The 27,983-nt window shown below is 39.3% G+C and overlaps 3 protein-coding genes across 7 annotated transcripts; 2 read left to right on the plus strand and 1 right to left on the minus strand.

Moving 5' to 3' along the window:
- Positions 1 to 200: 200 nt before the first annotated feature.
- LOC103708935 lies at positions 201 to 2,811 on the plus strand. The gene is made up of 3 exons (XM_008794049.4): positions 201 to 512; positions 1,283 to 1,508; positions 2,019 to 2,811. Exons 1-3 carry the CDS (start codon positions 288 to 290, stop codon positions 2,432 to 2,434), a joined length of 867 nt encoding a protein of 288 aa, XP_008792271.2. The 5' UTR covers positions 201 to 287; the 3' UTR covers positions 2,435 to 2,811.
- Positions 2,812 to 10,658: 7,847 nt separating this feature from the next.
- Positions 10,659 to 14,131, plus strand: LOC103708936 (beta-glucuronosyltransferase GlcAT14A-like). 4 transcript variants are annotated; one of them, XM_026805336.2, is made up of 5 exons: positions 10,659 to 11,929; positions 12,031 to 12,106; positions 12,220 to 12,335; positions 12,974 to 13,490; positions 13,714 to 14,131. In XM_026805336.2, exons 1-4 carry the CDS (start codon positions 11,341 to 11,343, stop codon positions 13,471 to 13,473), a joined length of 1,281 nt encoding a protein of 426 aa, XP_026661137.2. In that variant the 5' UTR covers positions 10,659 to 11,340; the 3' UTR covers positions 13,474 to 13,490; positions 13,714 to 14,131. The 4 variants fall into 4 exon arrangements, with proteins under 4 accessions (XP_026661137.2, XP_026661138.2, XP_008792272.2 ...); XM_026805337.2 differs by having other exon boundaries at positions 13,769 to 14,131; XM_008794052.4 differs by having other exon boundaries at positions 10,661 to 10,959; positions 11,262 to 11,929; positions 12,974 to 14,079.
- A 2,748-nt stretch (positions 14,132 to 16,879) lies between these two features.
- LOC120112297 (probable serine/threonine-protein kinase DDB_G0281745) lies at positions 16,880 to 27,935 on the minus strand. Of its 2 annotated transcripts, none has more exons than XM_039131139.1 (4): positions 27,798 to 27,935; positions 25,770 to 27,510; positions 19,558 to 20,013; positions 16,880 to 17,425 (listed from the first exon to the last, which is right to left on the minus strand). In XM_039131139.1, the coding sequence occupies exons 2-4, from the start codon at positions 27,267 to 27,269 to the stop codon at positions 17,153 to 17,155; spliced, it is 2,229 nt and encodes a 742-aa protein (XP_038987067.1). In that variant the 5' UTR covers positions 27,270 to 27,510; positions 27,798 to 27,935; the 3' UTR covers positions 16,880 to 17,152. The 2 variants fall into 2 exon arrangements, with proteins under 2 accessions (XP_038987067.1, XP_038987068.1); XM_039131140.1 differs by lacking the exon at positions 27,798 to 27,935 and adding an exon at positions 27,630 to 27,779.
- Positions 27,936 to 27,983: the final 48 nt, after the last annotated feature.

Below are 27,983 nucleotides of genomic sequence, written 5' to 3' on the forward strand. Positions count from 1 at the left end.
CGCGCTGTCGTAGACCCTCATCCGAACTACTATCGGACTCGATTCCCTACCGAGTCCGGGTATTTTTCTACGCAATTCTTCGCCGCCGCGTGGCTCCTGAGCTGTCACCCGCATGTTCGCGGCGGCCCGTTCGTCCACGTTGTCCCTCGGGCCCCCGTTCCTCCTTATCGCCTCGTATAAAAACTCTTCCATCTCGGCCCCGGAGTCGGACTTGATCCGAGAAGGAGAGGGTGGGTGTTATATAGATATTATTATTATTATAGAGCTTTTTCAGGAGAAGGGCGTTAATGGAGGAAAAGGTGGCCATGAGAGAGAGGGAGTGGATACACGGTGGAGTGAGCCTTTCTGCAATGGTGTTGGGGTTCTTTGAAGAAGGGGGAGGAAATGAACTGGGCCGCGACCCATTCGAGGGTGATGGTGAATGCAGCGATGAAGAGGATGGCGGAGATGGCTCGGAAAGTAATGCTCGAGAAAACAAGGCTTTCTGGAAGACCCAACACCAGCTCCTCCAAGTAAGTTCGATGATCCATGCTTCTTCGCTTTAAATTTTGCAGAGAAAATTTATATATATGTATATGTCCGTGTGTATATCTGTATATTAGATTTTTATAAAAATATTATCAATTATTTGAAAGAAATGATTGTTAAATTATTTATAGGTTCGACAAAAAAACCTTTGAGATTGTGAACAAAAAAGCTCCTCTCATGCAAGAGCGATGGAGCTGTTTGTTTGCTCAAATGTGTTTTTATGTTGATGATATCTTTTGAGGATATATATATATATATATATATATATATATATATATATATATATATATATATATATATATATATATATATATATATATATATATATATATATATATATATATATATATATATATATATATATATATATAGAGAGAGAGAGAGAGAGAGAGAGAGAGAGAGAGAGAGAGAGAGAGACATCTACCGAATTTAAGCACAGAATTGCTATAACAAAAACAATTTAGAGTTGGTGAGATTGGTTACTATAATTTATAGAGAAAATTTTATTGCATATTTATCAATTTTTGGTCAAGTCTTTCGTGTCATTTTATTTTCTCAACCAAGATATCAACAGAGAGAGAGAGAGAGAGAGAGAGAGAGAGAGGGAAGGTGCCATCAATTGACAGACAGGCTTACTGTTATAGCCTTCGTATGTAAAAGCTATGGGTTCTTCTGTTTTCTTTTCTTTTATTTATTATCTTTGGATTTGAATACTGATCTAATTAGATATAGTTGTACTAATGGATTGCAATAGGAGGGCTTGTCCCGGGATAGCTTGGCGGAAGCGAAGGTACGGATGTCTACAGAGGATGCCGTGAAGAAGATGCAATCCATGGGACTTGTCTGCATCTGCCCGAATCGAATGGCCAAGGGATGCCGGAATTGTGCACTAAGGCACATCACCGAAAGGCTCCGGGAAGCAGGATATAACAGCGCCCTTTGCAAGTCCAAGTGGAGTCGGTCCCTGGATATCCCTTCAGGTAATTGGGAATATTCTCCTCTTCTTTCGGATCATCATGACAAGTCCAGATCATTCACATCAAGTTTGTGCTACCCCACCACATGATAGAAAGTGACAAAGTTACAATCTTTACAAACAGGTTAGGGAGATTTTTAACTAGCCAGGGTTGGATCAGACCCAGGTTTCCACAAAAAAAGTGACTTACTCGGAGAGCAATTCGCAAATATTCCATTAGCTAGGTATATATTTGGAATGCGTACCTGTCTCGGAGATTATGTTATGACGATATAGCATCGCATGTATCATTTCCCCATGACTACACGATACAAAGTAACAAAGTTAAGTGGGTGTATAGTGATCAAAGTATCACAAGCACAAAGTTGATAAGTTCGCAATGAGCTTTTGGGTATGCGTCCAAGCTTTGAATATTATTATCTTAGTGCATTTCAGATACGTTGTCTCGCCAATTCAGAATATTAGCACTTCGGATGCGACGGTATTTGACATATTATTGATTGTACGTCCACAGGGGAACACAGCTACGTAGACGTGGTGATGGAGGCAAAGAACGGCAGAAGGAACCCAATTAGAGTAGTCATAGAGCTGAACCTCCGTGCGGAGTTTGAGATGGCGAGAGCCAGCGAGGAATACAACCAGCTTGTAAACTGCCTTCCGGAGGTCTTCGTTGGCAAGTCGGAGAAGCTAAAGAATGCGATCAAGATCATGTGCTCGGCGGCGAAGAAGTGCATGAAGGATAACAAGATGCACTTGGGGCCATGGAGGAAGCACAAGTACATGCAGTCTAAATGGCTCGGAACACCCGAGAGGATGGACCCTGGCCCTGGGGCGCCGTTCCTCCCAACGGCGGCGTCCGACCGGCAACCAAAGCTTAGAGCTTCCATGCTGACCTTTGACTTGCACCGCACTGCTGTGGAAGTCATTTGACTTCTCTCGTCGCCTCGTCTGCTTACAGTTTCGGCATGCTTGTTATCCTGAGAGTTGTAAATAGGTTGAGAAAAGGAAATTAGTAGAACTGTCGGCAGACTTCTTGAGTTGCCCAAACCAAGCACTAGAGCAACGTTGTACAATTCCAAGAGTAATGACCAAGGCAAGCATCCATGTTAAATTAAACCAAGTGGTGACAGCTGACTTTAAGGCTTCATCAAGCCCAATGGGCCTAGTCCAAACGATCTGGACAAGCTTGGGCCAAGCTTGGCATTCTTGGGGGAATTGTACATGTCAACGACAGCGTTGATATCATTTTTTTTTTGTTTGTTTTTGAGGAAGCCGGTGAAACAACGTTGATATCTTATCCAAGAATACCCCAAGTTTTATGCAAAGTCCGAAGTAAGTTCACATGGAATGAATCATGAGCGAGGAAGGACGGCGTAGCTAGGGTAAGATAAGATGCATGCCCGATGTAGCTGTTTCCAATGTAAAAATGTAGGGTTAATATTTTTTTTTTCTCATGCTTCTATGGACCATATCATATCTCAAGGGGTTTAACTGAGATACTAAATCTTGGTTTCAGTGAGGGAGGGTGTTATGCAATGGCCCTTGCCTATTGAGTATCGTATCGACTAATATCGATCGAGTTATATTACTATCTTGATGACTCAAAACAGTCTTATGACTTTATTTCGGACTAACTCATACGACCTTCCTAGTTCGCCAATTTCATACTGCTACTGGAAGCAATTTGTTATGTGCAGGATGTTCTATGATAAAAGTGGCCGAGTTAAAGCGCTTCATCCAGTGTGGAGCCAACTTTGATCAATTTGCACTTGCTTCAGTCATTTGAGTTGGAATAACCTTAGATGCTATTGCTAATGAGCGGCGCAGGAGGTTATATGAATGGTTCGATTAGAACAATACTTGGCCTGGTTTTATTAGGAAGCGACCTACTCCTATTAAATTTGAATGGCATGGGTTTTTGAGGGAGACCCCAATTCCCTGCATTGACCATTAAGCTATTCTCGACAGTATCCTGCTTAGACTCCAGAGCAAGTCTGATACTTTTTGCACAGCTATTGAATCAAATGTTTTTGCATGGCAACTTTCCCTACACCTTCCGCGAAAAAAAGTGAATCCGAGATGCTGTTTTCTTGTTCCATATCCAACTGAATTTTATTGTGATTCTCTCTTTCTTTTTCTTCTTCTTTTTTGTTGATACAGAGGAGACCCACGGCCCAAAGAGAGAAGCAGAGGAAGTATCAGCCAACAAAATGTTGAGAAATCCTGCCGGGGCTGAGAGATGGTCCTGGTACGAAACCTCATGAGAACTGATTGCCTGAGCGGTGCCGAAACAGATGGGAGGCTTGGAAATTTGTAGCAACAAACTTCCACTGCCAAATATCCTGCAAAAGTGGGCTAACCTGCACTTTGGAATAAGGTGAATTGAGCCAGGAGATAACAGTAGATGAATCTCCTTCAACCCACACCTGCAAAGCTTTATAAGTGTGTATGGCTGTGTGAATAAGATACTGAGATTTTTGGAACTAGTTTGCCTGCTGCTGATATCAACCGACCACTGCAGCCTTATCATCCATTACAGAGCCACCAAAGTTAAACTTTTAAAACACCAGGGGGAGGGGGTATCCAACAGAAAGTGATGATAGGATCAGAAGAAGAAGAGGCAATACCCCAGTACCTAAAATGTGATGCAAAAGAAACTTGAGAAGGCCCAGAAGAATGAGTTGACAGATAACTATAGAGCTGTCTTACCAAAATAGACTCTTGAAACAGTCTATAATTTCTTGATTTCCATAACAATCATAATTTCTTATCAGATCAGAACTGCAGGTGTCAGTTGTAACCAATAAACTCATGAGAAAGCAAAAGAAGAGAGCTATCTGTTAGCTGTGTATAAGCCAAAACAGAAACAAAAAGAAAGAACTGTCATCTTTGAAGAGCGAACCAGCCAGCCACTTTAGCGAAACCAAGTGCATAAGCAAGAATGATGTTGGATTTGCTCTCTACCATGGTATCAGACATAATGGCATCCCATACCAGCAAAGAGCAAGGGTAAATGCTATTTAGAAGGTCGGCCAGCAAGTTCCAAAATTGCCGAGCAAGTGGACAATGGAAGAGCGCATGAGCCTCTACCTCAGCCGGGCAAAGGTCACAAGATAAACCGATCATCCCATATAATGCCTCGGCTATACAACAGTTGTTTGCAGGGTAGTCTTTTCCACAGCAATTTCCAGCGAAAGAGTTTTAACAGACATTGGGATGGGCAGCCTTCAAAGCCAACGGAAGGAAGAGAGATTACCTGAATAAGGAATGGCTGGCTGTCGCAGAGGAAAATCGATCAGGCCAAGAACCTTGGGCCAGCGGAATAGCCAGAATTCGTGACAATATATCAGCTGGGAAAATAAGAGCTCAACTCCTCCTCCTTCCAGGTGCGGGCATTATTGATGAAATCCGCCACTTTCTTACCCTGCAGAGGAGTATCCATATTAATAAATGTAGGCCAGGAGTTAGGAGGGACTGAAGAGTACCATGGATCCTGTAAAAAATACACTAAGGTGCCATCTGTGAGGTTCGAAATAAAGTTGTACTGCAGCTGAGTGCCTTGAGCTACTACTATTATTCGATGCCAAATGGATGAGCATTTAGATGGCCGATGGTAGTTCCTCCAGGTGCCGTGAAACTTGTACTTTGCAACCAAAATCTGAGCCCACAAAGAGTGCGGATTTAGCACAAGATGAGCTGCGAATTTGCTTAAAAGAATTTGTTGCTTTGAAAGCAAAGAATGAATAGCTAGACCACCAAAACACTTAGGAGAAAAAATGAGATCCCAAGATAAAAGATGACAGCCTTTGCTGTCAGATGAGTGCCCCCAAAGAAATGCACGGAACTCTCTTTCCAGGTGATGAGGGAAGCGTAGGATCGTTTCTCCTGCTGTTCCACTGCAAAAATCAGGAGCACACAACAGATAAAAACAGGAGAATTTCGGAATCCAAAAAATAGAGCTTCATCAGAATTTTCATTCACAGTAAAACCGAGCCAAAAAGAAGCAAGCGGCGGCCCTGTACATCCCACCTCTTATAGGGCCATGAACTCATTCTAAATCCCTAACAAAAAGGACTCAATAATCAACTAAACTCTAATCAAAACGGACTCCTAATCTGACTTAACTCAGACATGAATTTCAGAACAAGTTCAGACTCCCAAATAGACTCAATTCAGAAATTCTCAACATACTAGAACTCGATTAAACCAACATTCAGAAACTTGTAAACCGTGGGATTGATCTTTGGGAACATGAGATCAATCCTATTTTCCCCACAGCTGTATTGTTTCGCTCCAGCACCAGCAGAGTTTCAACAGCTGGTTCCTCCGGTTAAGTAGACAAGTCAGCAATTCCGAAAACAGCAACAGGTTCAGCAACATGTACCAAAAAAAAAAAAAAAAAAAGGCACAATAAAAGTCAATCATTGCTTCGAGATAAAGTGTCCCGAGTAGTAGCTTTAGCCACAACAAGCAATCGTCAACAAAAAAAAATATGCGATAGGGTAATGCCACATCTGCCTGGTTGATAGGCCCGAGCTTTATATTCAATAGAGAGCTGCAACAACCTTGAAAGCATGTCAAAGCACATAATGAATAAAAATAGTGATAACAGGCATTCTTGGCGTAGTCCCATCGTAGGCTTAAACCAAGAAAAGGGTGAACCATTGATGAGAAGAGCAAAAGAAGGATGACAAACACATGCCTAAGCCCTTTAATAAAATTAGGATGGAAATGAAAGTTATTAAGGACTGCAAGCATAAATCCCAATTAATCCTATCAAAAGCTTTTTCCATATTGACCTTTACAGTCATTAAGGGTTTGGTTCTGGAAGATTGCATTTGCGTAGAGACTGCATGATTTCCTGAGCAAGTTCCATCAAAAAGATTTCCTGAGCAAGAAAGATATTTCCTGCAACGTGACGGCCGAGCACAAAGTCCCTTTAGCAGGAGAAATTAAAGTTGAAAGGAGCAATTTCCGTCGGTTTCGCTTACGCATAAAATTTTTTTTTGGATAGATCAAAAAATCTAAATAATAATTTTTAAAGAGGCTTTTTTTTTTTTTGTACAATTTCATCTTCGATGTGAAATATAAGTTAGTCAAACACCTTATAAATAAATAGGAGATCGGTTCACTTCATCCATTTTCTTTCTTTTTGAGATGCTATAGCGGTATTTTCAACAGCAACAGCTCTAAAGCTTGATGTAAGCCAATAAAAATCACTTGGTAAATGATACTTACCTTACAGTACGTGCATAGCCGAGTAGGTTGCGTTGTATCATTCGTGCGAAGAAATAATTTTTCTTCTTCTGCAATATCAACCATTGGATCGCACGACAGCCTCTTCGAGATCATTAAAATAAGTGCAAAATGTGATCCAACGGTCATCATAAAAGAAGATCGATTATTTTTTAATACAACCCGAACCAGAGCCGAGCATAATGCGTACGGACAGGGCAGAAGACTTGGAACGACTTGGATTTATATTTGTGGGAGATAGTGGAAGACCACACAAACCAGTGCGCGGCCTCCAACCACAACATCCGCATTCATACCTTTAATCCCCCTTATGTGGCGTCGAACAAAATTTTAGTTGGATGCGTGTTTGAAAACTTCGTTCGTCGGTTTGACGGTATGGGTTTAATCGTCTCCAAGAATGGCCCACATAATTATGCTCGTACCAAAAGGCAAAAGCCAATGGCTAGTTGATTCGGTACTTCTCTTATGCGGCCTTCCCGTAGTTTTGGCGTGTGAAGCACTCATTTGGCGTGCATGGCACGGCCCCTACCATTATACTCCCTCTGTCAAGCTTTCAAACGCTCACTTTTGCCTTGCCAATGGCCATCAATGGCGAATACGTGTCAAGCTCAGTAATTAGGTGTTTAAGGTACATGTGAGCGTCATCGCTCGGTTCTTTTCTTCTCAATTAGGTACATGTTGTTTTATAATGAAGGTGGTCAAGTCATCCAAGTTAGGCCATTGTCAATAAAGCTTAAGCTATCCGGCAACATAATTCTAGGGTACACATCACCAAGACATGGCTAATCAATACATAATATGCATGTTTTGAGGCCCAAGCTCAATAGCAAGAAAAAGCTTCATGGACATGCTGCAAGAGACTTGATGCTTGAGGGTTATATCTGATTCACCATTTTTTTTTTTTTGTAAGAATTCGTTGATTGCCCATGGCACAAATCTCTAAGCACTTTGAACTTCGTCATTTATCTGTTTATATAGATCTTAAAGTAACCTATGGATAATTTGACAGTGGATTTGCAGAAGGAAGGTGGTTCCTTGATGCAACCCTGTACCTACGCAGGGACCTGCTTGTCATAAGTTGACGTTTCACATCGTCAATGTCGCCAATCCTCTCTTGATATATAGTGTCCTCTCTTGGAACCAGATTTGGGCCTCATAGCTTAGAAGTATATAGGAAAACTTTGAGGGATGGTTTTCATTGAAGTGGGATGTCATTTGGTGTTGACATTAAAGATTCATGTATTTACTTCTTGTTTTTTTTTTGGTGGGGCTAAAAACGGGTATTTCATATATTACGTGAATGAATACACCTCAAAAATTAAGTCACACAGTGCCCTACACAATTCGCCCTTCTCGGCCCACAAGGTGTCTCCTAACTCCTGAGTGACACGCCACATATGCTGCCATCTAATCCGCTGCCCTATTGGCCTCTTGATACACATATTTAGTCTGAAAGGCCACTCCATCACTCATCATATCTCAAATATCTCGAACACTTTTTTCTGCACTTTATGGTAGAACTACGTTCAGGTTAGGAGAATATGCAAAGTATAGCATTCAAATTATCAAAAAAAATCTGTACACCCTACAAGATTGTAGAAATCAAATATATGACCTTGCCCTCAAATAAATGATATGAAATCATGAAGGTGCTACCTGATTTGTTGGGGAGGTATCTTAGTGATTACATCAAAGACTGCAGGGTGAAAAATATATGATCATGGTTCACAAAAATCCTCATAGTTTATTCCGAACGGCCTCTAAAAATTCTTGAAAGTGATTATCTGACAAACTTCAATGCTGTAAGTCAATAATTGATAATGACATCATGTCTACCAAACTAAGGTTAAGGTTTGCTTATTCTTGGTATGAAGATGAGCAACGCTTTCAAGCAAAATTACAAGTTAGATTGGCGTGGACTTTTCATGAGGTTGGGCCACTTACCACACCATTAGAAAAAGCTTCTATTTTCCTCTAGAATTTGTTGCATGTATACTTTTTTAAATATTTGAAATTATGTGAATAATCTCAAAAATTTACGATTTGTATATACACCCTCATTAATTGCTTTATTTTGCATATATACTCTTATAAATATCTATTATATATCATAAATTTTCTAATTGCATGTATACTCTTATAAATTATTTGTTTTTATATGTACAACCTTATAAATTACATTTTTTTGCATATACGTCATATCTTATAATGGTTTATATTAAAAAAATAATTTATATATCATATCTTTATAATGGTTTATATGTAAAAATAATAATTTATAAAATATAGACATAAATAGTAAATTAATGAGGGTATATATATATATACAGATATTTATAAAGATATATACATAAAAAGAAAAAACAATTCTTTATGCTATAAGACAGGGCGGCCCAACTCTTAGGCGACGGAGGCGGTCGCCTGCCTCGGTCGCCTGAGGCGGCCCAAAGGAATGCCCTTGGCCAATACTGTGAGAAAGAAGATGTTCGCAGGGCTACAAAACTGTGAAAACATGAAAGGCTGAAAGCTAGTTGCCTACTTCGCTATGGCCTGTGGAAAATTGCTTCAGACTTCAAGACCACGAGACGTGGGAAAGAAATCCCATCGCTGTAAAGCTCTTAAGCCTGGTTACTGGTATAACATATCATCCTATGGCTTATGGCTTATGGCTATTGGTCCTATTCGGCCTCATTTTCTTGTTCTTGGTCTCAAATCCTAGCACAGCAACACAGTAGCACTGTTCTTCCTTCCTTCGCACTGAGTTCGCAGGCAGCAACCATTCCCAAAGCGGAAAAGAGAGCTCACATTGTCATTGGACGGGATGCAATAGTAGACCTGAACAAGGGGAAGAAGACGACGTATTGGAGTTGGACAAAAGTTAGCTACTCTTAAACGTTACGATGCCGTAGAATTTTAATCCTTCAACCGTGGATGTAAGTTCGAAGAAAAGCTACGGAAATGCAGGGCGGAAAGGACGCGCCCGAAAACTCGGAGTCACCGTGGGGACATGGAAAGCGTGGAATCAAATCAAGGAATGCGAAAGAGGTGGCTACTGTGACAGACAAAAAAAAAATAAAAAAATTAAAAAATTAAAAATTTGCATGAATATTCTCCTAAATATCGGATTTTGCATGAATACTCTTCCAAAATTTATATTTACATGTATACCCTTATAAAACACTTGTTTTATCATTCTACCCTTTTTTATTTTTATTTTTGCATATGTACCCATGTTATCTAACGACGTTAAAAAATTAACAGTTTCAAATTAAAATGACTAAAATAATCTTACTGGGTAGACATAGATTGGAATCCCAATAGAAGAAGAAGACAAGAGCAATAGCGTAATTTTAAAATTTTATTTTATTTTTAATTAAAATAAATATATTTTTTCTTAACACCGTTAGAACAACTATTATATTACGGGCATTTGTACAATAACAAAATTTTATAAGAGTATACATGTAAATATCAATTTTGGAAGGATATTAATGTAAAATTTGATATTTAGAAGCAGAGGTGGCTACGTAACCACGTGAGAGGCGGATTGGGTTCGGCGACGTGGTTGCCGTCTCGGCCAGACTGAGTGCGACTTCAATGCCCATTAACTACAACCGTTTCCCGCTTTATTAGCTCACCGCAATATACCAGAAACTCAAGTTAACTCCACCCCCATTTTCTACGTATACACCTCTCCCCGCTATTGCCATTTTTTGGTGGTTACAGACAAGACTGAAAAAACGTGTGTACTATAAGAAAGAAAGGTGAAAGAAGCTGCGGGAATAATAAATAATACACAAAAATAGATATAAATTCACATGGACGGAGAAAGCCGATAACTTCCTCCTCTGTTTCTCTATCTTATCTTCAACCCTCTTTGCCTTTCCCAATATACGATATTTTTTTCAGCTCTTGCTTTCCTCCGATTTTGGCTCCATCCTTTATTTTCTCCGGAGCCTTTGGTCCCCATTGTTTTTGTTTTTTATGTTTTTCTTGTCACCTTCCTCTCTCTCTCTCTCTCTCTCTCTCTCTCTCTCTCTCTCTTTTGTGTGTTTGGATCTTCTTCTGTTTCTAACTAGTTTCTTAAAGGTTATTATTATAACCGTCTTTGTTGTTCTCCAGTTGCCTTAACGGAATCCTTTAAGGAAGTCACGGTGACTCCGTTGTTCTTGTTATTGCTTCGTTGTATTCTCCCTCAAGTAATCTGGCCTTCAAACCCTTGTTCTTGCTGTCTTTCTTGTATCTGTTGTTGCTCTTCTTCTTATTTATAGATTCTAAGTTCTAAACCTTTACCCCTCTGTTTCCAGTTTCTTTCTTGGATCTGGTGTTCTTCTCCTCATTCGTTTATTCTTATTTTTTTGTATCCCCTTCGAGAATTACACAAAATCGCCACCTCTCTGTTCCTCCCTATCTTCAGTTGTTGCCTCTCTTTTGTTTCTTTGTTTTAGTTTTTCAAGGAATCCTGATTCCCTGAATTAATTCCATCTCCTTTTCTTGACAGAAGTTGTAGTATATATATAGTTAGAAGCCATACATCCTAAGTTGCTTCAAGGGGCAGGATACTTCTATACGTATACAGGATGGAATTTATTAAGGCAAGAGTTCCTCTGCTTCCAACCATGGAGAAGAAATGGGCATTATGCCCGTTGGCCTTGAGCACCGCCGTCTGTATCTTTCTCGTCGTGGCCTCTTTCAACATGGGCCACCTCTGCTCCCTCCCCAGCATCTTCTCCAACTTCCGAGACGGGAATTCGATGACCTCGAGATCCGCCTTCGTGGAATCCAAGCTTGCCGACCGCCCACCGCCGCCTGCCGGCCCGACGATTCCCCGGCTGGCCTACTTGGTCTCGGGATCCAAGGGCGACCTGGACCTCCTGTGGAGGACGTTGCAGGCTCTCTACCACCCCCGGAACCTCTACGTGGTCCACTTGGACTTGGAATCGCCGGCTGCCGAGAGACTGGAATTGGCTTCTCGGGTGGCGAATGATACGCTTCTCCGCGAGGTCGGTAACGTTCATGTGATCACTAAGGCTAACATGGTGACATATCGAGGGCCGACCATGGTTGCCAACACTCTCCATGCTTGTGCTATACTTCTCAAGAAGAGCAAGGACTGGGACTGGTTCATAAACCTCAGCGCCTCCGACTATCCTCTTGTAACGCAAGATGGTGAGTGTAGGCCTTTCGGATCTCCTCTGATTTGAATTGGTGCTTGTTTCCATCGTCTTGTTAAGAAGCTTTATTGATTTGATGTTTGTGGGTGGGTGTAGATATCCTCCACACTTTTTCATCGCTGCCCAGGAATTTGAATTTCGTCGACCATACAAGTCGATTGGGATGGAAGGCGTAAGTTGATATCATTCTATCTTTCAGGTTTCATGATGTATCCATTCTGCAGTTCCAAGTATAGAAATCATGGGGCATGACAGTGGAATTTGGTTTTGGCGGTGGTGTTACAGGGGGCAGAGGGCAAAGCCATTGATCATAGACCCGGGGCTTTATATGTCCCAGAAGAAGGATATCTTCTCGGCGACTCAGAGTAGAGAGCTACCAACTGCATTTAAGCTGTTTACAGGTAAAAATTCTGCTGGTTCTTAGTTCTTACTCATTCGAACATGTTGATATTTGTATTCTTCCGTAAGAACTTATTCTGATCCAGAAAACTAGAATTCAATATGTCGGTTAATTTAATCTGATTCACCTTGTCCCCTCTTTGGCTAGTTAAATATTCATTGCCTTTACGAGGCAAGTTAGATATCAGTTCTCCATATCATAATTGCATGCATTTCGTTGTGCTCCTATTTGCTTTGATTTTCTTGAAACAAAGGGAGCTTAGAAATCTCTAGCTACGCTTACATAGTTCCTAAATGGCAGCTATCTCATTGGGAAATATTCTACAATTCAGGGCTAGGAGAAATCTGTGCGACGATGTCGCACTTACCTGCTCACATAGTGGGCTCAAACTTATCTGAACAAATGCATTCCCTTCTATGCTGAGCAGAACAAAGATCGAATTCTATCACTTATGCTTTGGAGTTGAATGCTGCTGTTGTTGTGATTCTAACAGGCTCTGATGTAGCACTTCCCTGCTCACATAGTGGGCTCAAACTTATCTGAACAAATGCATTCCCTTCTATGCTGAGAAGAACAAAGATCGAATTCTATCACTTATGCTTTGGAGTTGAATGCTGCTGTTGTTTGTGATTCTCACAGGCTCTGCATGGATGGCCCTGACCCGGGAGTTTGTTGAGTACTGTGTCTGGGGCTGGGACAACCTGCCAAGAACTGTCCTCATGTACTACACCAATTTCGTTTCCTCCCCTGAAGGCTATTTCCACACAGTCATCTGCAACACGCCCGAGTTCATGCACACCGTCGTGAACCATGACCTCCACTACATTTCATGGGATGTGCCCCCAAAGCAGCATCCTCACATCCTCTCCCTCGCCGACGTCCCTAAAATGATCGGCAGCAGCGCACCCTTCGCCCGCAAGTTCAGCAGAAACGACACAGTACTGGATAAGATTGATGCAGATCTCCTAGGCCGGAAGAACGGGAGCTTTGTCCCTGGTGGTTGGTGTGAGGGAAGTCCGCCGTGCTCGGCAGCCGGGGACCCGACACAGCTGAAGCCGGGACCAGGGGCTGACAGGCTAGCTAAGCTTATGGAAAGAGTAGTTTACTCAGAGAGGTTTGCTTCGAAGCAGTGTAAATAAGATCTCAGAGTAACAAGGTAAATGTTACATGATAGCAGAGTACAGGAAGAGGATTCGATGTCACTTATTAGAGACTGTGGCAGAACAGTAAAATTTCAGAGGGGGGAAAAGTGATTCAGTTACTGCAATTGGGATATCTGTAGATAAGTCATCAATGAACTATAGTTCAAAGAAATCTGAGTTGTGTTTTAGTTACACTTCTTAATTGAGTGCTCGAGGCTTTTTCTTTACTCTTTTCAGGTCATCAGCAAGCATGAGATGTTAATTACACAGCTTAACTTGTTATTTCCTGCAGCTTATTGTTCCTCTCAGAAGATTTGATGGCTTTTAGTGAAATGAGCTAGCTCCACATCGCCGCAGAAGATGTTACTGTGAAACTCGGGCAATCTCAAGTTGCAGCAGCCAGCTGAAATACCTCTTGGATATCTGCTTGCTTATAGGCTGCCATTCTATTTCTAGATAGAGTAGCATCATTTGACTTCACAAGGGAGTATGTCTCATACATCTGACCGTATATGACAGCGTCATACACTCAGCCGAAATCTAACATGTAACTAACACACTGAGATTCTGATCTCTTAAAGATGGATGCTATATTTTAGAGGCGAAAGATGTATGTTTATCATTTTTGGGATCTTTGAGAATTCTCCTTTTCAAAGTGAAGTAACCACCCTACACATCTATTGAGTGCAAGCAAAGTCGTTATATGAGAGGTTAGATGTATTCGTATATTAACAGACGGTATTCAAGAATCTTTCAAAGAAAACCTTCTTTTTTTTTTTGTTAGATTATGTTCTGAAACTTCATAGGGTATTCCTTGATCTAGAGGTTGGAACATAGGCATCAGATGTTCCTGTTGATACATACAACAAAATTCAAGGTTTTAAATTTCATGGGCGGCACTATCTCGATTTTTTTATGGAATAGGATACACTGCCATTCTGTCCCATTCCAACACTTAGAAAAAGGGAAGTTCCAAGATGTGCTGCTGAGGGTCCTATTTCAATACTCAAAATGGTATCTTATTGTAGTCTCCCCCAGGTTGTCCTGTCGGAACTCGAGTCATCATATCACCTTTGAGCATCTTTAGATGACAAAACCAGCAATTTTTTTCAGAGAGCTGCGGGCAATAATGCTGTCACATCCTTAAGCATTTTCAGATCATGTTTGTGCTGCTTTAAAAAAAATGTCATTCTTCAAAAAATCTAAGAAAAATAATAAATATTTTGTTAACATAATTGCAGAAATACTACTCAAATAAGTAGAAGTAAAAATAAATTTCAGGAGAAACCAGAAAGAGTACTTTCTGGTTTTTACTTTTGTGCGCTTACCTCTGTCTTTTAAGTGCGTTCATAAAAGTCATATGTATTTCTTCTATGCATATCAAATACTAAATATTTATGAAAGTTGTTTAAAAATTATTTCTGAACATAATTTGTAAGATAAAGAAGTAACAATGCAAAATATCTTTTAAAAAAACATTTTCTTTTCCCGATCCTGTTGTGAGCCTCCTCCCATTAGTTTCTCTGCCCCTGAGTCTGAAGCAGTGGTCGCCAACTAGATCCCATCCTCTTTGCCATCGCTCTAGCCACTTACTAGATTTTTATTGGTAGAAAGTGGCAGTCAGGCCACTTTATTGGTAGAAAGGCAAGGATCAGAACCCATCATTTGCTTAGAAGTCTTCCAAACAGGTACACCAGAGAATGAAGTACCTCTCTTCGTCCGCCCTCTTTATTTTTTCTTTTTCTTTTTATTTTGATAAACATGATTGCAGTGCCACCTAAGGCTATAGGCTGAGGGGAGAAGTGTCAACCAGTGGAGCCAAGTCCCATTGTCATCATTGGAAATAAAATCAACGACCCTTTGTCCGTTACAAAATCACTAGCTAGCAAAGTGAAGGCCCAACAAAGATTGAAGCAATGGCCGAGAGGACTGGTCCCGTTTCCGAGACAGTGATTTAACTGCAGGAAGCTTACCATTGCAGCAAGAAACAGCCTTTCTGAATCTACCATGTTCTTAAAAGCATGGCAATTGAATGATCCATGGATGCTTAGAGTGAAAGATTTCAGTATATTATTGAAGCAACATAATTTTCAATAACTGGAACGAGACAGATGAATGAGCCAAGAGGTGACCAATTCCTGCGGAAAATACATGCTCTGAGGATAGAAAGTGATGGCTTTTTTATAGTCTGAGCTAGAGGATTAGAATTCTAACTTTTGACGGGAGATGGAAACGCTGAAAAAGATAGAGCCGTGAAGGTCAAAAGAAAACATTATATGGAAAAAGAAACAAGCAGAAAAGATGGCCACAGGCCACCCAAGATGGGAAAACATAGTGCATAAGAGCTTGTCAACATTCTCAAATAAATCACCTTGTCAACATTCTGATTTTGATCAGAAAAACTAACTCGTTTTTGACTCCAAAGTAGAAGCTTATCTTTAGCATTCTAAATTTTACTGCTGATTTTAAGACAACAATATGCAGAAAATAGAAGATTTCTCTCCATCTCACACCAACTATTTCATCAGAAAAAGACTCATGCTGCCAAGGAGCTCATTTAGGGTCATCCCAATCTTCGGGCCAATCAGCCCCGTCTTTTCAGTTTACATCTTCAGTAGTTTAACCGGATAAAGTAACCCCATAGTAAAACAGATAAACCAGTCGAGTATAGAAATATCCATGGAAATCAAAAAATAAAATTTTCAAAAATTGAGCAGGCAATATGGGTAAGAGTGTTAGGCAGGCAGGAAAAAAAGGGGGGAAAAAGAGAGGAGAAAAGGATTCATGACAATACCTGGATTCCAATGGATTACAATGGTGGCTGATCGACAGAGATAAAAGGCTCACACTGATCGTTGCACGTCCACAAGAAGGTTAGGAAGATCTTGACATCCAAGTCCTTCCAATGAGTCTTCTATTTTTGGACTCTAGTAAAGGTTGCCACTCATTCCCTTCCAATGAAAATGACAAGGCTCCCAATAGGAACAAACTGGTGCTGCCCAAGTCTAGTCTTCAAAGAAGAAGATCCCACTCGAGTATTCCAAAGATTCAAGAACAAGACAGGAGCGTGTAATTCTTCAAAGACTAGTAGTCAAATACCAGTCTATATATGCAGGGCTTGTCATATGGTATCACTGTTCCTATGATACACAAGTTAATAACACAATAAAAAGAATTAACAAGGAGATGTAAAGAAGTCAGGCAGATTACATACTTGGATCCACACTTCTACCCTATGTATAGGGGGACAAAAGTGGGTTTTGATTTATCATACAAAGTATCATAGTCTACTTGCTGACATGCAAAGCATATGCCGAAGTGTGCGGCAAACTTAACTAAGAACTGTTTGACATATCATACAAATAATGAGGTTAAAAAAATCGAGGGCATAGACATTGAAAACTAACATGAACCAGAATCTGTTGCCTTGCAAAAATATTATGGACATGCTGTGCATCTGAAACCACTGATGGCTTGTTTTCTCATGCAAATGCAAAGGCAGAAACAGCTGTCCATTTGACAAAGAAGTGAAATATCTATTCACAGTAAGAGAACCAGCTATTCACTAAAAAAATTACAGAAAATAGCCTGCAGTTTTATTCAGTTGGAGTAATATGAAACATCATAACTACAAAGGCAGAAAATCCATCAAGACTAGTTGATTCAGAGCAAGAAGCTATAGCAGTCTAGACTGCGGGGTCCCTGAACCATTGACATGCCAGGGTCTGAGATTCTGGATCCAATGGAACAACCACTTCTTGTGATCCCGGCTGGTCAAGTTTTGAAGCTGGCTGAGGGTTCCATCACGAGCAAGAGCAGATTCAAACTGTTCTAAGACCTTCACTATCTGCCAAAACTCGGGCCTCTTCTCTGGATGCAGAGCCCAACATTGCTCAATTAATGCTTGTAAAGGTGCAGAGCAGTCTGAAGGAATGACAGGCCTCAGGTTCTGAAAAGGGCATTTCTAGTTGTTAGGGCATCATAGCAAGATGCCAGCAATGATCTCTGCTTTTTAGTATAACTAAGAAATATATATATATATACACAATCATGGCAAAGCTTGTTTCATTGTATCGAAGAATGATGACCGTAGTAATCAAAATATAAAAAGGCGTTGCAGATCTTTTCCCTTTAAACAGTCGACGAAAGACGTTTTATGTTGAGGAATGAACGATATAGAACATAATACTATGTACTAAAAATGGCAGGCGAATGAATTCATGTACAAAGATGGCTTTTTCGAACTCAATGTGGTAGCAGAATAGAATAATGGCTGTAATGTTGTATTTTGGTCAATTTGTAAACACTGATGGAAAGGTCAATGCACTTTTCTTTTTTGGAGCAGATGTCAGCACTTCTTATGCCATTATCTCTATGTCAAGGTTTTCATGGCAGCAGAGACCTTGGCCAAGATCACAGTTTCTGTCGGTCAGAAACCGAACCAGAATTTCCTCCTGGGTGCATTATCATTAATATGCGATAATAGTTTATTTGTTACAAAAAGAATATAATAAATTATAGATTTATATTCCTGGGAATTATAAAAAAAGATACTACAACAGAAATTATTTATTATAAAATATAATTCTTATGTCTGAATATGTTATATGTTTGAAAGAACATGAGGGAATTTTTTTTCCATAAACAAACATGAGGCCTTTCATCAATCTTGGTTGTTACCAGTATAAGATGCATGTATTCTAACAGAGAACAAATCATTTGATGAACAATTTAATCAAACAATAATTTACCTACTATCTAAAGCTAAATTGCCTAATATAAAGAATACATAAAAGATTAATTATACAATGCCACCAAAGTACAATATATGTAAAGAGAAATAATATTCAGAGACAAATTTAATAGGATAACTTAAATCTTATTAGCAATTAATGTTGTAGTAAGAAAGGAAGCCACTATATCACACTAGAAATGGAAACCACTGTTGAAGTCTTAAGCTAGAGGACACAAATATTGTAATCAACTAACTCACTCAAAAAAAGAAGAAAAAAAATATTCTCTCCCTTAATCACCACAGCCATCTCCTACCAGGCCACTCCCTCACTCCTTAATTAGCACCTTAAGACTCCCACTAAACAAAAACTCTATCTTAATTTGGATTGTTTTCTCCCAATAATCCTGTCCATCCAAGTAATCAATTTTGTGATTGGTTGTCAGAGAGTTGGAAAAGATTGACCTGCAAAAGAAGGAGGGGGGGGGGGGGGGGGGGGGGGGGGGGTCCATATCTAGAGGAAACAAAGTGGAAGGGGAGCATTGCCCCGCTGGCTCTATTCCTAGTATCAGTATCGGGCACCCCCTCGATACAATGTATATAAAAATCTCGACCCTATTATCTTGATTGATATAAACCGATAAAATCCAAGATATTGACCAATACAACATATTCGTATTGACCGATATTTTTTTTTATTTTTTGTTTCATTAAATAGGCTTTGCTAACTAATAAACTTAAAATCTTGCTTAAATATAGTTCTTGATCATAGATGTACCGTATTGGCTAAGATTTTGATATCTCGACCTGAAAATATCAGTTGAGATCTTGAAAAATATTGGTTCCCTCCAAATCTTTCCACTTACCATATTGCCTGAGATAAATCGAGATCTCAGTTCATCCATTCACCGAGATAACTGATATATTGAGATTTAAAAACCTTACTCTACATATTAATAAATGGATTTTACATTAAAATGCAGGTAGTGTTTGGATAGTTAATATAGAATATTTACCTTGCAGCACACTAGCTAGCTATATAATTCTACCATGAATATGCAGGTACTGTTTGGATAGTCAATATAGAATATTTACCTTGCAGCACACTAGCTAGCTATATAATTGGAAAAAAGGCGAGTTGTTCAAAATATTGACACCAGCTTGCAAGCACGCCATGAAAACGTTTTTGGGTAATGTGATGGCTGGATGTCAGACAATGCTACCTTGATAAGTTTATTGCTATTGACAAGATTGTCTAGCATTGGCTAATACAAATTTCTAGCTTAACAAGAAAAAGATATCAGATAAAGATCTTAGAGAGGAACATCTGCGACAATAGAAAAGCATACCTTATTAACCACAGCAAAAGCAGCCTGGATAGGTGTCATGTCTTCATAAGGGACAGTACCTGTCACCATCTCCCATAACAGTAACCCAAAGCTGTAAACATCAACTTTCCGTCCATAAGCTTTGTGTTTGATCATCTCAGGCGCCATCCAGCGATAAGTGCCAGGGTCCTCTGCTAATGCATCGCAATATGCTTCTTCACATGCTATTCCAAAATCAGCAATTTTTACACAGAAGTCTTGATCAAATAGGATATTCTCGGGTTTCAAATCACGGTGGATAACCCCTTGTGAGTGAATATACTCCATGCCCCGAGCAATATCTAAAGAAATTGCAATTAGTTTTGGTAAAGGAAGGGATTTGTGCTCAAGTTTGTGCAAGAACGCTCTTAAAGAGCCTCCCGAGAGATACTCTGTGATGATGCAAAAGACTGGTGGATTTTTACATGCCCCTGCCAGCTGCATCGAACCAGAAATAATCAGATGGAGATAACACAGATCATGATATGTAATTGTATTATAATATAATTCTATGTCTTTTCAATTAAGCTTGCTCAGTGAATAGTAAAAGGCTTGGGCCGACAAGCGCAATGGTGCGAATTCGAGTCATCAGGCAACCACTTTATATTTAAATAAGAAAAGCCAAAAGGTTACGCATGTATCCCATCCGTCTCTCTCAAGAGCCCGGAGTGCCAGGACAATAACCTAATAATGGCCTTCTAATCTGACACAAGACCACATCTATGTTGCAGCAGTGTCTGTGCTAATCCACATTATACCATGTTATATGATACATACTAGGCCACAGTCGGTATTGGTACTAGCTTGTAAAGCTATATATCATTTTTTATCAGCTCATACCATAGCATATTACTGCAATATGCAGCAATTGAGCTGGCACAGATAGAAAGGTGCAAGCAAACTGCATAGATACGCAATTAAACTTTAAGTGCTTAGTTGATAGTATTCCTCTTCCCAACATTCTCGATATCCTATAAGTGCTTTATCTTCATTTTTGCTTTTCAAGTCCAATATAGTGTCATCTAAGTTAGTTTATGAGTTAGATTTCTTTAAAAGAACGCCGTTAGAACATATATGTTAGCAACCAGCACATGTTTCTAGTGCATCTTAGAATGCTACATTTATTATGTTCAGGTCACAAAAGTGTTTACATGTCTACTGTTTAGTAAAAAGGCAACTATAAGTAGCGTATATGAGAAGTAGAGAAGAAAAAAAAGTTTGTCCTGGCATCGTAGTTAAATATCTATAGCTGTTTTGCTTAGTTTCTTGATAGAAGTGATTACAGAATGTGGTTGTGTGGTACAATATGCTGATGCGCTGGCTCTTGACTGGGAAAGGCACAACACATGATTTAATTCCCTGTCTTGGAAGCAGGATTGTGATACATTACCGGGGGCTACAATTACACCCCCTAAATATTCTCTCTTCCCATGTAAAATTCAAAAGAATCGCTATGTATATTAGCCCTACCGCCACTTCACCATCAAAGTTGATCCCCAATTTCTTTTTCCTTATACATCAACTATCATCCATCACCAAAGTAATGCAGTTAAGTCTTTCCTTTTCCATAAGTATCTCTGCTCCCAACCAAATATTATAATTTCAAAATTAATCCCAGCTACAATCTAACTAACATTGTAAATAGCCCCCCCTTCACCCCACCACCCTCAATCCCAAAATCATGGTCTGCCATACCGGTCGGTACGGGCTGGTATCGGACAGAACCGGTACGGTACAGCTACATTTTTCGGTTCTGACCATTCGCAACCCATACTGGCCCGTACCAGTACGTACCAGCCCGTACCGGCTCCAAATTTCTTTTAGTTTTTGACCTGAACCAGCCAAACCAGTATAGTACCGATTCGGTTCGGTACTAGTACCGGCACTCACCGGTACGTCGGTACGGTCGGTATGGCGGACCTTGCCCAAAATAATAGTCCATAAAATCTGTGAAGGACAAGCTCCTATTTTTCTGAGCAAAGCCCATAATTTCTATCAAAAGAACTTGGGGGCATTTACAAGGCAAATTGTGAGAGAGTTAGGTTTTGGCCATGAGCCATGAGCAAGGGAGATAATCTCAACCAACAATCACCAACTAAGATAATAATAGTCCCTTTAAGAGATTCAGGTTGAAAAGTCAAGGAAAAAAAATAAAAAGATACCAATTAGAGTCCTACAAGATAAGCCCCTGCTAAGGGGCTGTCATGGATGGAAAAAGAGCTGCTGGTCTATAATCATTATTTTCTAATTTTTATATTGTTTAGAATAGAACAAACAAAACAATAAAAATCTCTAGAGAATAGCTATTTAGAGTCCAAAGAGACAAGATGCCTTGGAATGAGAAATATCATTGATTGTGGGAACTCAAAAATCTAAGATTAAAGGTGTGGAAGAGTGGTGATTGTTAAAAGACCATACAAAATGGAATTCCAATGATACAAATTATTTCCTGATATTCTACTTCAAAACTTTTGGGGGACACATTGAAGGAACTTTCAGACTTAGTGGATCAATTGTGTGCCACATTAGAGAAATTTTCAGACTCATGTATGGTATTGCTTAAAAAAGTGCTTTTAAAGTCACTTTCTAAAATGCACTTTCTTAAAAAATAGTGTTTGATAACATTATCTGAAAAGTGCATCTATAAGAAGAAATAGTCAGACGTGCTTTTAGAAGAAGCAAGAAAACCTAGATTTTGGCTTCTCTTTTTATAAAATAGAAGGAAAACCAAACATGCTGTTGGGGGGGGGGGGAACCAGCGGTGCGCATATGGCTCCCCCTTGAAACTTGTATTTATCTTTCCCACAATCCTTATATGGAAACTAAAAGTCTTATAAGGAAAGATTGGGGCTGAGGCAGGTTTTAAAAGGGAAAGAATATAATTTATTATTTTGAAAAGTGGGGAAGTGCTTTGTCCTCTTGCCATGTTGCCAATGGATTATAGATATTTAATTTATACTAGTTATATTGCACTGCTAAAGATTTTAAATTTGGAATAATTAAACTAAAATCTAAATTCTAAAGATAACTAATTTATAAAGTTTCAATGCATTATCCCTCACCTTAGTCTCATGGTTGAGAAGTATTACTCTTCCTCCTCTTTGAAAGTTCCTAGAGTCCAGATACACTAAGATATCTTTCTTAGGAGCTTTTGGAGTCTCGTCTTCTATAGAAGTCTTGCAACTTTTAAATCCTTTACAAGAGAAAACCAATCAGGGGTATTCTTAGATTTAAAATTTGGAAATTAAGCTGCTTTTTATAGTTTAAGGATGAAGAAACAGGCAGGGAGTTGGAAAAGTTATTAGAGAGAGAAAGAGAGGCAAATTTGAACGAAGACTTCCATAGATGGTGATAGGCTTTATTTTGGCATTGATTTCTTAAAAGAATTTGGCTTGCCATTTTAAAGATAAGATTTTTAAATTTCTCCCTTGAAAAGGTATCTTGTCTAGTGGAGCTCAAAATCTATTCCAAACTTTGTGTCTACTTTGTCTACTACTTAGAAAAAGCCCCAAGGCTTTTATGACTGAATCTGTGAAACAACAATATCTGGTAACACTTTAAAATTTTTATTACTATAATATTAATAAATCATGCAATTTTTATGTCTTTACTCTTTATTTAATCATAATAATGTACTTTTACCTATTATACCCTATGCGAGGTAAAAGGTTGGTATGCATAGTAGGGTTTGAACTATTGTAATTTGTAAAGTAATTATACCAACTTGAAGGGCAATCATCTTTTTGTATACTTATAAAATACTTGTAGAACAATTCATTGGTATAAGTAAATGTTAGTTGGCCTTATTAAATTTAGATGGTAATTTTATTTTATCTAGTGCATTGTAATTATCAACAGCCTACAAATAAAATATTAATAAGAGGGCAGGATCCATCTCAGTTATTGACAAGGGATATATCTGAGTGAGTGGATGATTCTAGCAGCTGGGTCTATTTAGATTGTGTTTATTATGTTGAGAAGCATAGTCCTTGATAAGGAGGACTTTGTGATCCAAATCCCTCTATATAACCCAAGTGGTCAGACTCCAAAGATGATCTATCAATTCTATCCATCAGAAGGATCTCATATCTGGAGGGGACTTGGAGCTATTAGATTGTGATTTGGGATGAAAATGGATCGGATAAATATCCATTTGGCTTCTGTATCCAAAATTTAGCATCCATCTAACATTTGTATTCATATTTATATCCATCGTAGTAAAACAGAAATAGATCCGAATACACAAATAATTAATCCGTACATGAATAATTGATTTCATTTACAATCCTATTTAGTCTCGTATAACTCTTATAAACTTCAAAGAGAAATAAGTAGCAACATCAACATCTTTTATTTGATTTTCTTTCCATATAGTGATATCTTTAATTTGGTGGATTGCATTCTTCACCATCAGTTTTTTAAGCTAAAGTATGTAACCTAGAAGAATTGTGAGGATTCACTAAAAGAGTTAGGTGATTGAGTGGATGTAATTATTTCTTTGTCGTTTTATGTATAATCATTTGTTTGTTTTAGAAAAAGTAATAAAAAATGGAGAGGTTCACATACTCATTTTGAATTCATAAAACATAGAACAAAATAATGTTCTATTGATAAGAACACCAGTGAAACAAGTATCCATTCCATATTCGATCTGTTTCCAGTGCTGATTGTGGTAGAGATGTAGGGCTAATACATTAGATGCCTTGGCGTTTGGGCTCTAAATTTATCAGCACTAAGAGGTAATTCTAAACTTTGTTCCTGCAAAAGTTAAACAAACACATTTTGCCAATTGATAATAATTCAATCCTGTTAAACATGATGATTCCTTTTGTCTGAAACAATACAAAGAGAACTTTGATAATTCCTTTAATTTCTTCTCTAGCTGATAAATATTTTATTATTTAAAGTGGATGCCATCTTGCAGTATTACATATTTAGCTGCCCCCCTCCCCCCTGCCAAATCCTTGCCCCACCCCTATGCATAACAAAAACTTCGGATTTTTTTGGCGCTATATAAGCATAACTAAGAAAATTCACAGTTGTGTTAGGTTTTTTTTAATATTTAAGCATCAAAAAAAAAAAATCTACACAGCATATAACATTACAAAGGATGAATATTAATCAGGTCAAGAGCCCCACTCATTAAAAGGTTCTAGTTACTTTTAGATCTTAGAAATAATAGTGCCTCGTACATGAAAGAGATGAAAATCATCCAAAGAAATTACTCTATGATATCCACTACCTGCCAACCCAAATTCCAAGATCTCACCCTCCATCTTCCACAAGGTATCTTATCGAGGGAGCCATCTTCAACCACAAGATGATCATCTCCTTCTTTACCACTATATAGTGCTTTAAACCTCATCCTTTTCTTTTTCTTTCTTTTCACACATCATAACCCTTTTCTACCATAGGGAAAAAAATAAGAAGAATCCTTCAATCAGATTTTCTTTTCACTCCATATCAAAAGGTGCTCAGTTTTCAGCTGAAAACTTTATAGTAGATAAGATGCTCTCAATCAGCTGTCTTGAATAAAAAAAGAAACTAAGTTTCATGACAATGCAACTTGTGGGCATATTTATCTGAGTAATTATGAGCACATAAAGACAATGTCACCTAGAAATGTGACACAGATGTCAAATGTCCCAGTGTTCATAAGAACCAGATACGGGATCTTTAAAAAAAAAACCTATATTTAGAAGTGTCCAGATAGCACTGCATAAAAATAAATACTTTTCATGCACATAATCCCATCAAAAATTCCTGTAGATAGCCATAAAAAATATAATATAAAGATCATACTCTGAAATCTCTCTCGTGGCTCAAGAAGTTTATCTGGAGCCCAACTTCACTTTTTATTTTTTAAAGAAAAGTATGGTGGGGACACCACCACCAGGGTTTGAACCCTCAACCTCTCCCAGCTGAGCTTAAGGCTGGTTGGCACCCACTTCACTAGTTTACATCTTTTATCCGGACTAGGTCCAATCAATTCATTAAGGATTCACCAGTTTACATTTCAAATGAAGTTCAGGACTGGTTGAACATCCCTGAAACTCAGTGGACAACTACAGCAAGGTGCTAGCAAACTAGGTCATATTGCATGTATCTTCTCAACATGCTGATGCAAAAAACTATTCAGGTTATCAGAAGCCGCAACAAAATGTCAGAAAAACTAAAGATAATATAACAAGTACCTTGATCACATTTCGGTGATAGAGATGAGACAGAAACGTGACTTCTCTAGCAAACTGCTTTTCCAGTCGTGCAGCCATCACTCCATTTTCGTCATCATTAGGTTGCTTGATAATTTTCACAGCAACAGGCTGATCCTTATAAATACCACGGTGTAACCTGCTATGAGCTCCAGAGGCAAACCGAAGCCCGACGTACAGTTTGGAGAGATCAACAGTCCATTTCTCTGTGGTCTCCAAGGCAGTGACTCTCCCTCCTCCATGATCAAAATATCTTGCCCAAGAAGAGTCATTCCTGCTCTTCAACTTCTCAGAGGCTTTACCTGAAGACAAATGCTGAAGAGGACTCAGATTAGGAGGTGATGGGGAAGCGAACTCATGATGCTCATGGGACTTATCGGATTTCTTCCGGCTAGGAGGTGGGGTAGAGAATCTCTTTCGCATGTGTCTAGCTTCTTTAAAGACATTTGAAATGACAGTAGTGGGAATAGGAGATTTTGACCTCTGCTTGGGCTTGTTCCAATTTCTATCATTAGTAATCATACTAGAATTGTGAGAATCGGGATATAATTCAGTCCTCCCAGAAGAGATAGAAACCATGTTTGAACCTGAACTGTTAGAGCTCAAACTAGTCTTCAAGTTCTCAGAGGCTCTAATTGAAGACAAATGCAGAAAATCACTCATTTTTGGAGGTGACGGTGAAGCGAACCTGCCACTCTCAGGGGTCTTATTAGAATTTTTCCTGCTAGGTGGTGGGCTGGAGAATCTCTTTCCAATCAACTTAGCTTCTTTAAAGACATTGGAAAGGATTGTAGTCGGAAGAGGAGATAGTGACCTCTGCTTGGATTTAGAGTTCTGTTTGCTACCATCAGAAAACAAGCTAGTTTTAGGAGGCTCATAATCTGTTATAGCCCTCCCATAAGATATAGAAACCTTACCAGACTCCAAGCTCTTTGGATTCGGGCCAGAATCTCTGTCAGGATAGAAAGAGAAATCAGAAGAGTCTAAACCTGAGCCCTCTGGCTGCAGCTTCGAGGGATTACTATCTGGTCGGAGAGATAATGGAACTGAGGGCAAACTAGGAGCCACCACACTTGTCTTCTTTGTGTTTGGGCCCAAGCTGCGATCCGATCGTACCTTAGACAGCACAGAAGGATCTGAATTCAAGCTTTTCGCTTTTACAACCGGATCATTGTCGGGTTGGAAAGAGAACGGAACCGAAGACACATTTGAAGACTCTAAAATTGACGCCTTTGGCTTGAGCCCCCTCCCAGAATAGAGTCGAGCCGACGATGGAATCGCCTGGCTAGATGAATCCAGATTCGAGCTCTTCGGCTTCGATTCCAAACTTGAACTCCTATTTTTCGACTCTAGATTCAAGCTCTTCGGATTCAATTCCAAGTCACAATCACGAATCGAAGGCGACCTCGAAGAATTCCACCGGTGATAAACGGTATGCGAAAACTTTGCCCTCCTCACCCAAGAAGTGCACTCTTCCTCCATTTTCTCCAATTTCACTCAACAATACCACCAACGAACGATCAAAACTCCAACCCCAATTTTTTCAATCTAAAGAGAATCTTAATCAAAGAAACCTCGACGACCAGAGCATGGATCTCAGAATCCCTCCAAATCCATCACGGAAACCCCGGCAGCAAGGCTTCTTGAACCCTACTGCCATCCTCATCGAATCCTACCGAGCTCCAGTCGGCCTCCCCAATCCGATTAAACTACTCCATAAATCCTACAAACAAAAAATCAAAAAATCAACTTTAATAGAAGGAAAAGGGGGGGAAAAAAAAAAGCAACACAGGTCCCATTCAACGAACGGGTCGATGAGACCATCACTGTTTTCTTATTCACCTCATTAACATCGAAATCGGATTCAAATATCTCCTTTTCTAGAAAAGTAGCAAAAAACACCACACAGGAACCCTTTTTAGCGTCCCGGCACGGGTTCCTCGCCATCGAAAAAAAAAAAGCCCGGAATTTTATCAAACCAAAGAAGAGAGGGACAGAATGAAGCGATACCTGGATTCAAAAGAAGAAGAAAAGGGACGGCGACATAAAGAGAGAGAGAGAAAGAGAGAGAGGCGGCTCCTCCTGGCGGCCCTGCGAAACGTGGAAGAAAGACGAGATCTTTTCTTAGATTTGGAGGATGGAGAGTACGGATTTGTCCCTCCTCTTGCTCTATTTGGAGGCGTATATTATACCGTA

This window comes from Phoenix dactylifera, chromosome 11 (genome assembly GCF_009389715.1).
Source record: "Phoenix dactylifera cultivar Barhee BC4 chromosome 11, palm_55x_up_171113_PBpolish2nd_filt_p, whole genome shotgun sequence".
NCBI classification, from domain to species: domain Eukaryota; kingdom Viridiplantae; phylum Streptophyta; class Magnoliopsida; order Arecales; family Arecaceae; genus Phoenix; species Phoenix dactylifera.

What these genes read in the sequence shown, in the direction of transcription:
- LOC103708935 (XM_008794049.4), top strand. Translation starts at nt 288, where the DNA reads ATGGAGGAAAAGGTGGCCATGAGAGAGAGGGAGTGGATACACGGTGGA. An exon ending in CCCAACACCAGCTCCTCCAA is followed by an intron (nt 513 to 1,282) that starts GTAAGTTCGATG and finishes GGATTGCAATAG; the next exon opens with GAGGGCTTGTCCCGGGATAG. An exon ending in GTCCCTGGATATCCCTTCAG is followed by an intron (nt 1,509 to 2,018) that starts GTAATTGGGAAT and finishes GTACGTCCACAG; the next exon opens with GGGAACACAGCTACGTAGAC.
- LOC103708936 (XM_026805336.2), top strand. Translation starts at nt 11,341, where the DNA reads ATGGAATTTATTAAGGCAAGAGTTCCTCTGCTTCCAACCATGGAGAAG. An exon ending in TCCTCTTGTAACGCAAGATG is followed by an intron (nt 11,930 to 12,030) that starts GTGAGTGTAGGC and finishes GGGTGGGTGTAG; the next exon opens with ATATCCTCCACACTTTTTCA. An exon ending in AGTCGATTGGGATGGAAGGC is followed by an intron (nt 12,107 to 12,219) that starts GTAAGTTGATAT and finishes GTGGTGTTACAG; the next exon opens with GGGGCAGAGGGCAAAGCCAT.
- LOC120112297 (XM_039131139.1), bottom strand. Translation starts at nt 27,269, where the DNA reads ATGGAGGAAGAGTGCACTTCTTGGGTGAGGAGGGCAAAGTTTTCGCAT. An exon ending in ATCACCGAAATGTGATCAAG is followed by an intron (nt 20,014 to 25,769) that starts GTACTTGTTATA and finishes GGTTCGATGCAG; the next exon opens with CTGGCAGGGGCATGTAAAAA. An exon ending in CTTTTGCTGTGGTTAATAAG is followed by an intron (nt 17,426 to 19,557) that starts GTATGCTTTTCT and finishes TGCCCTTTTCAG; the next exon opens with AACCTGAGGCCTGTCATTCC.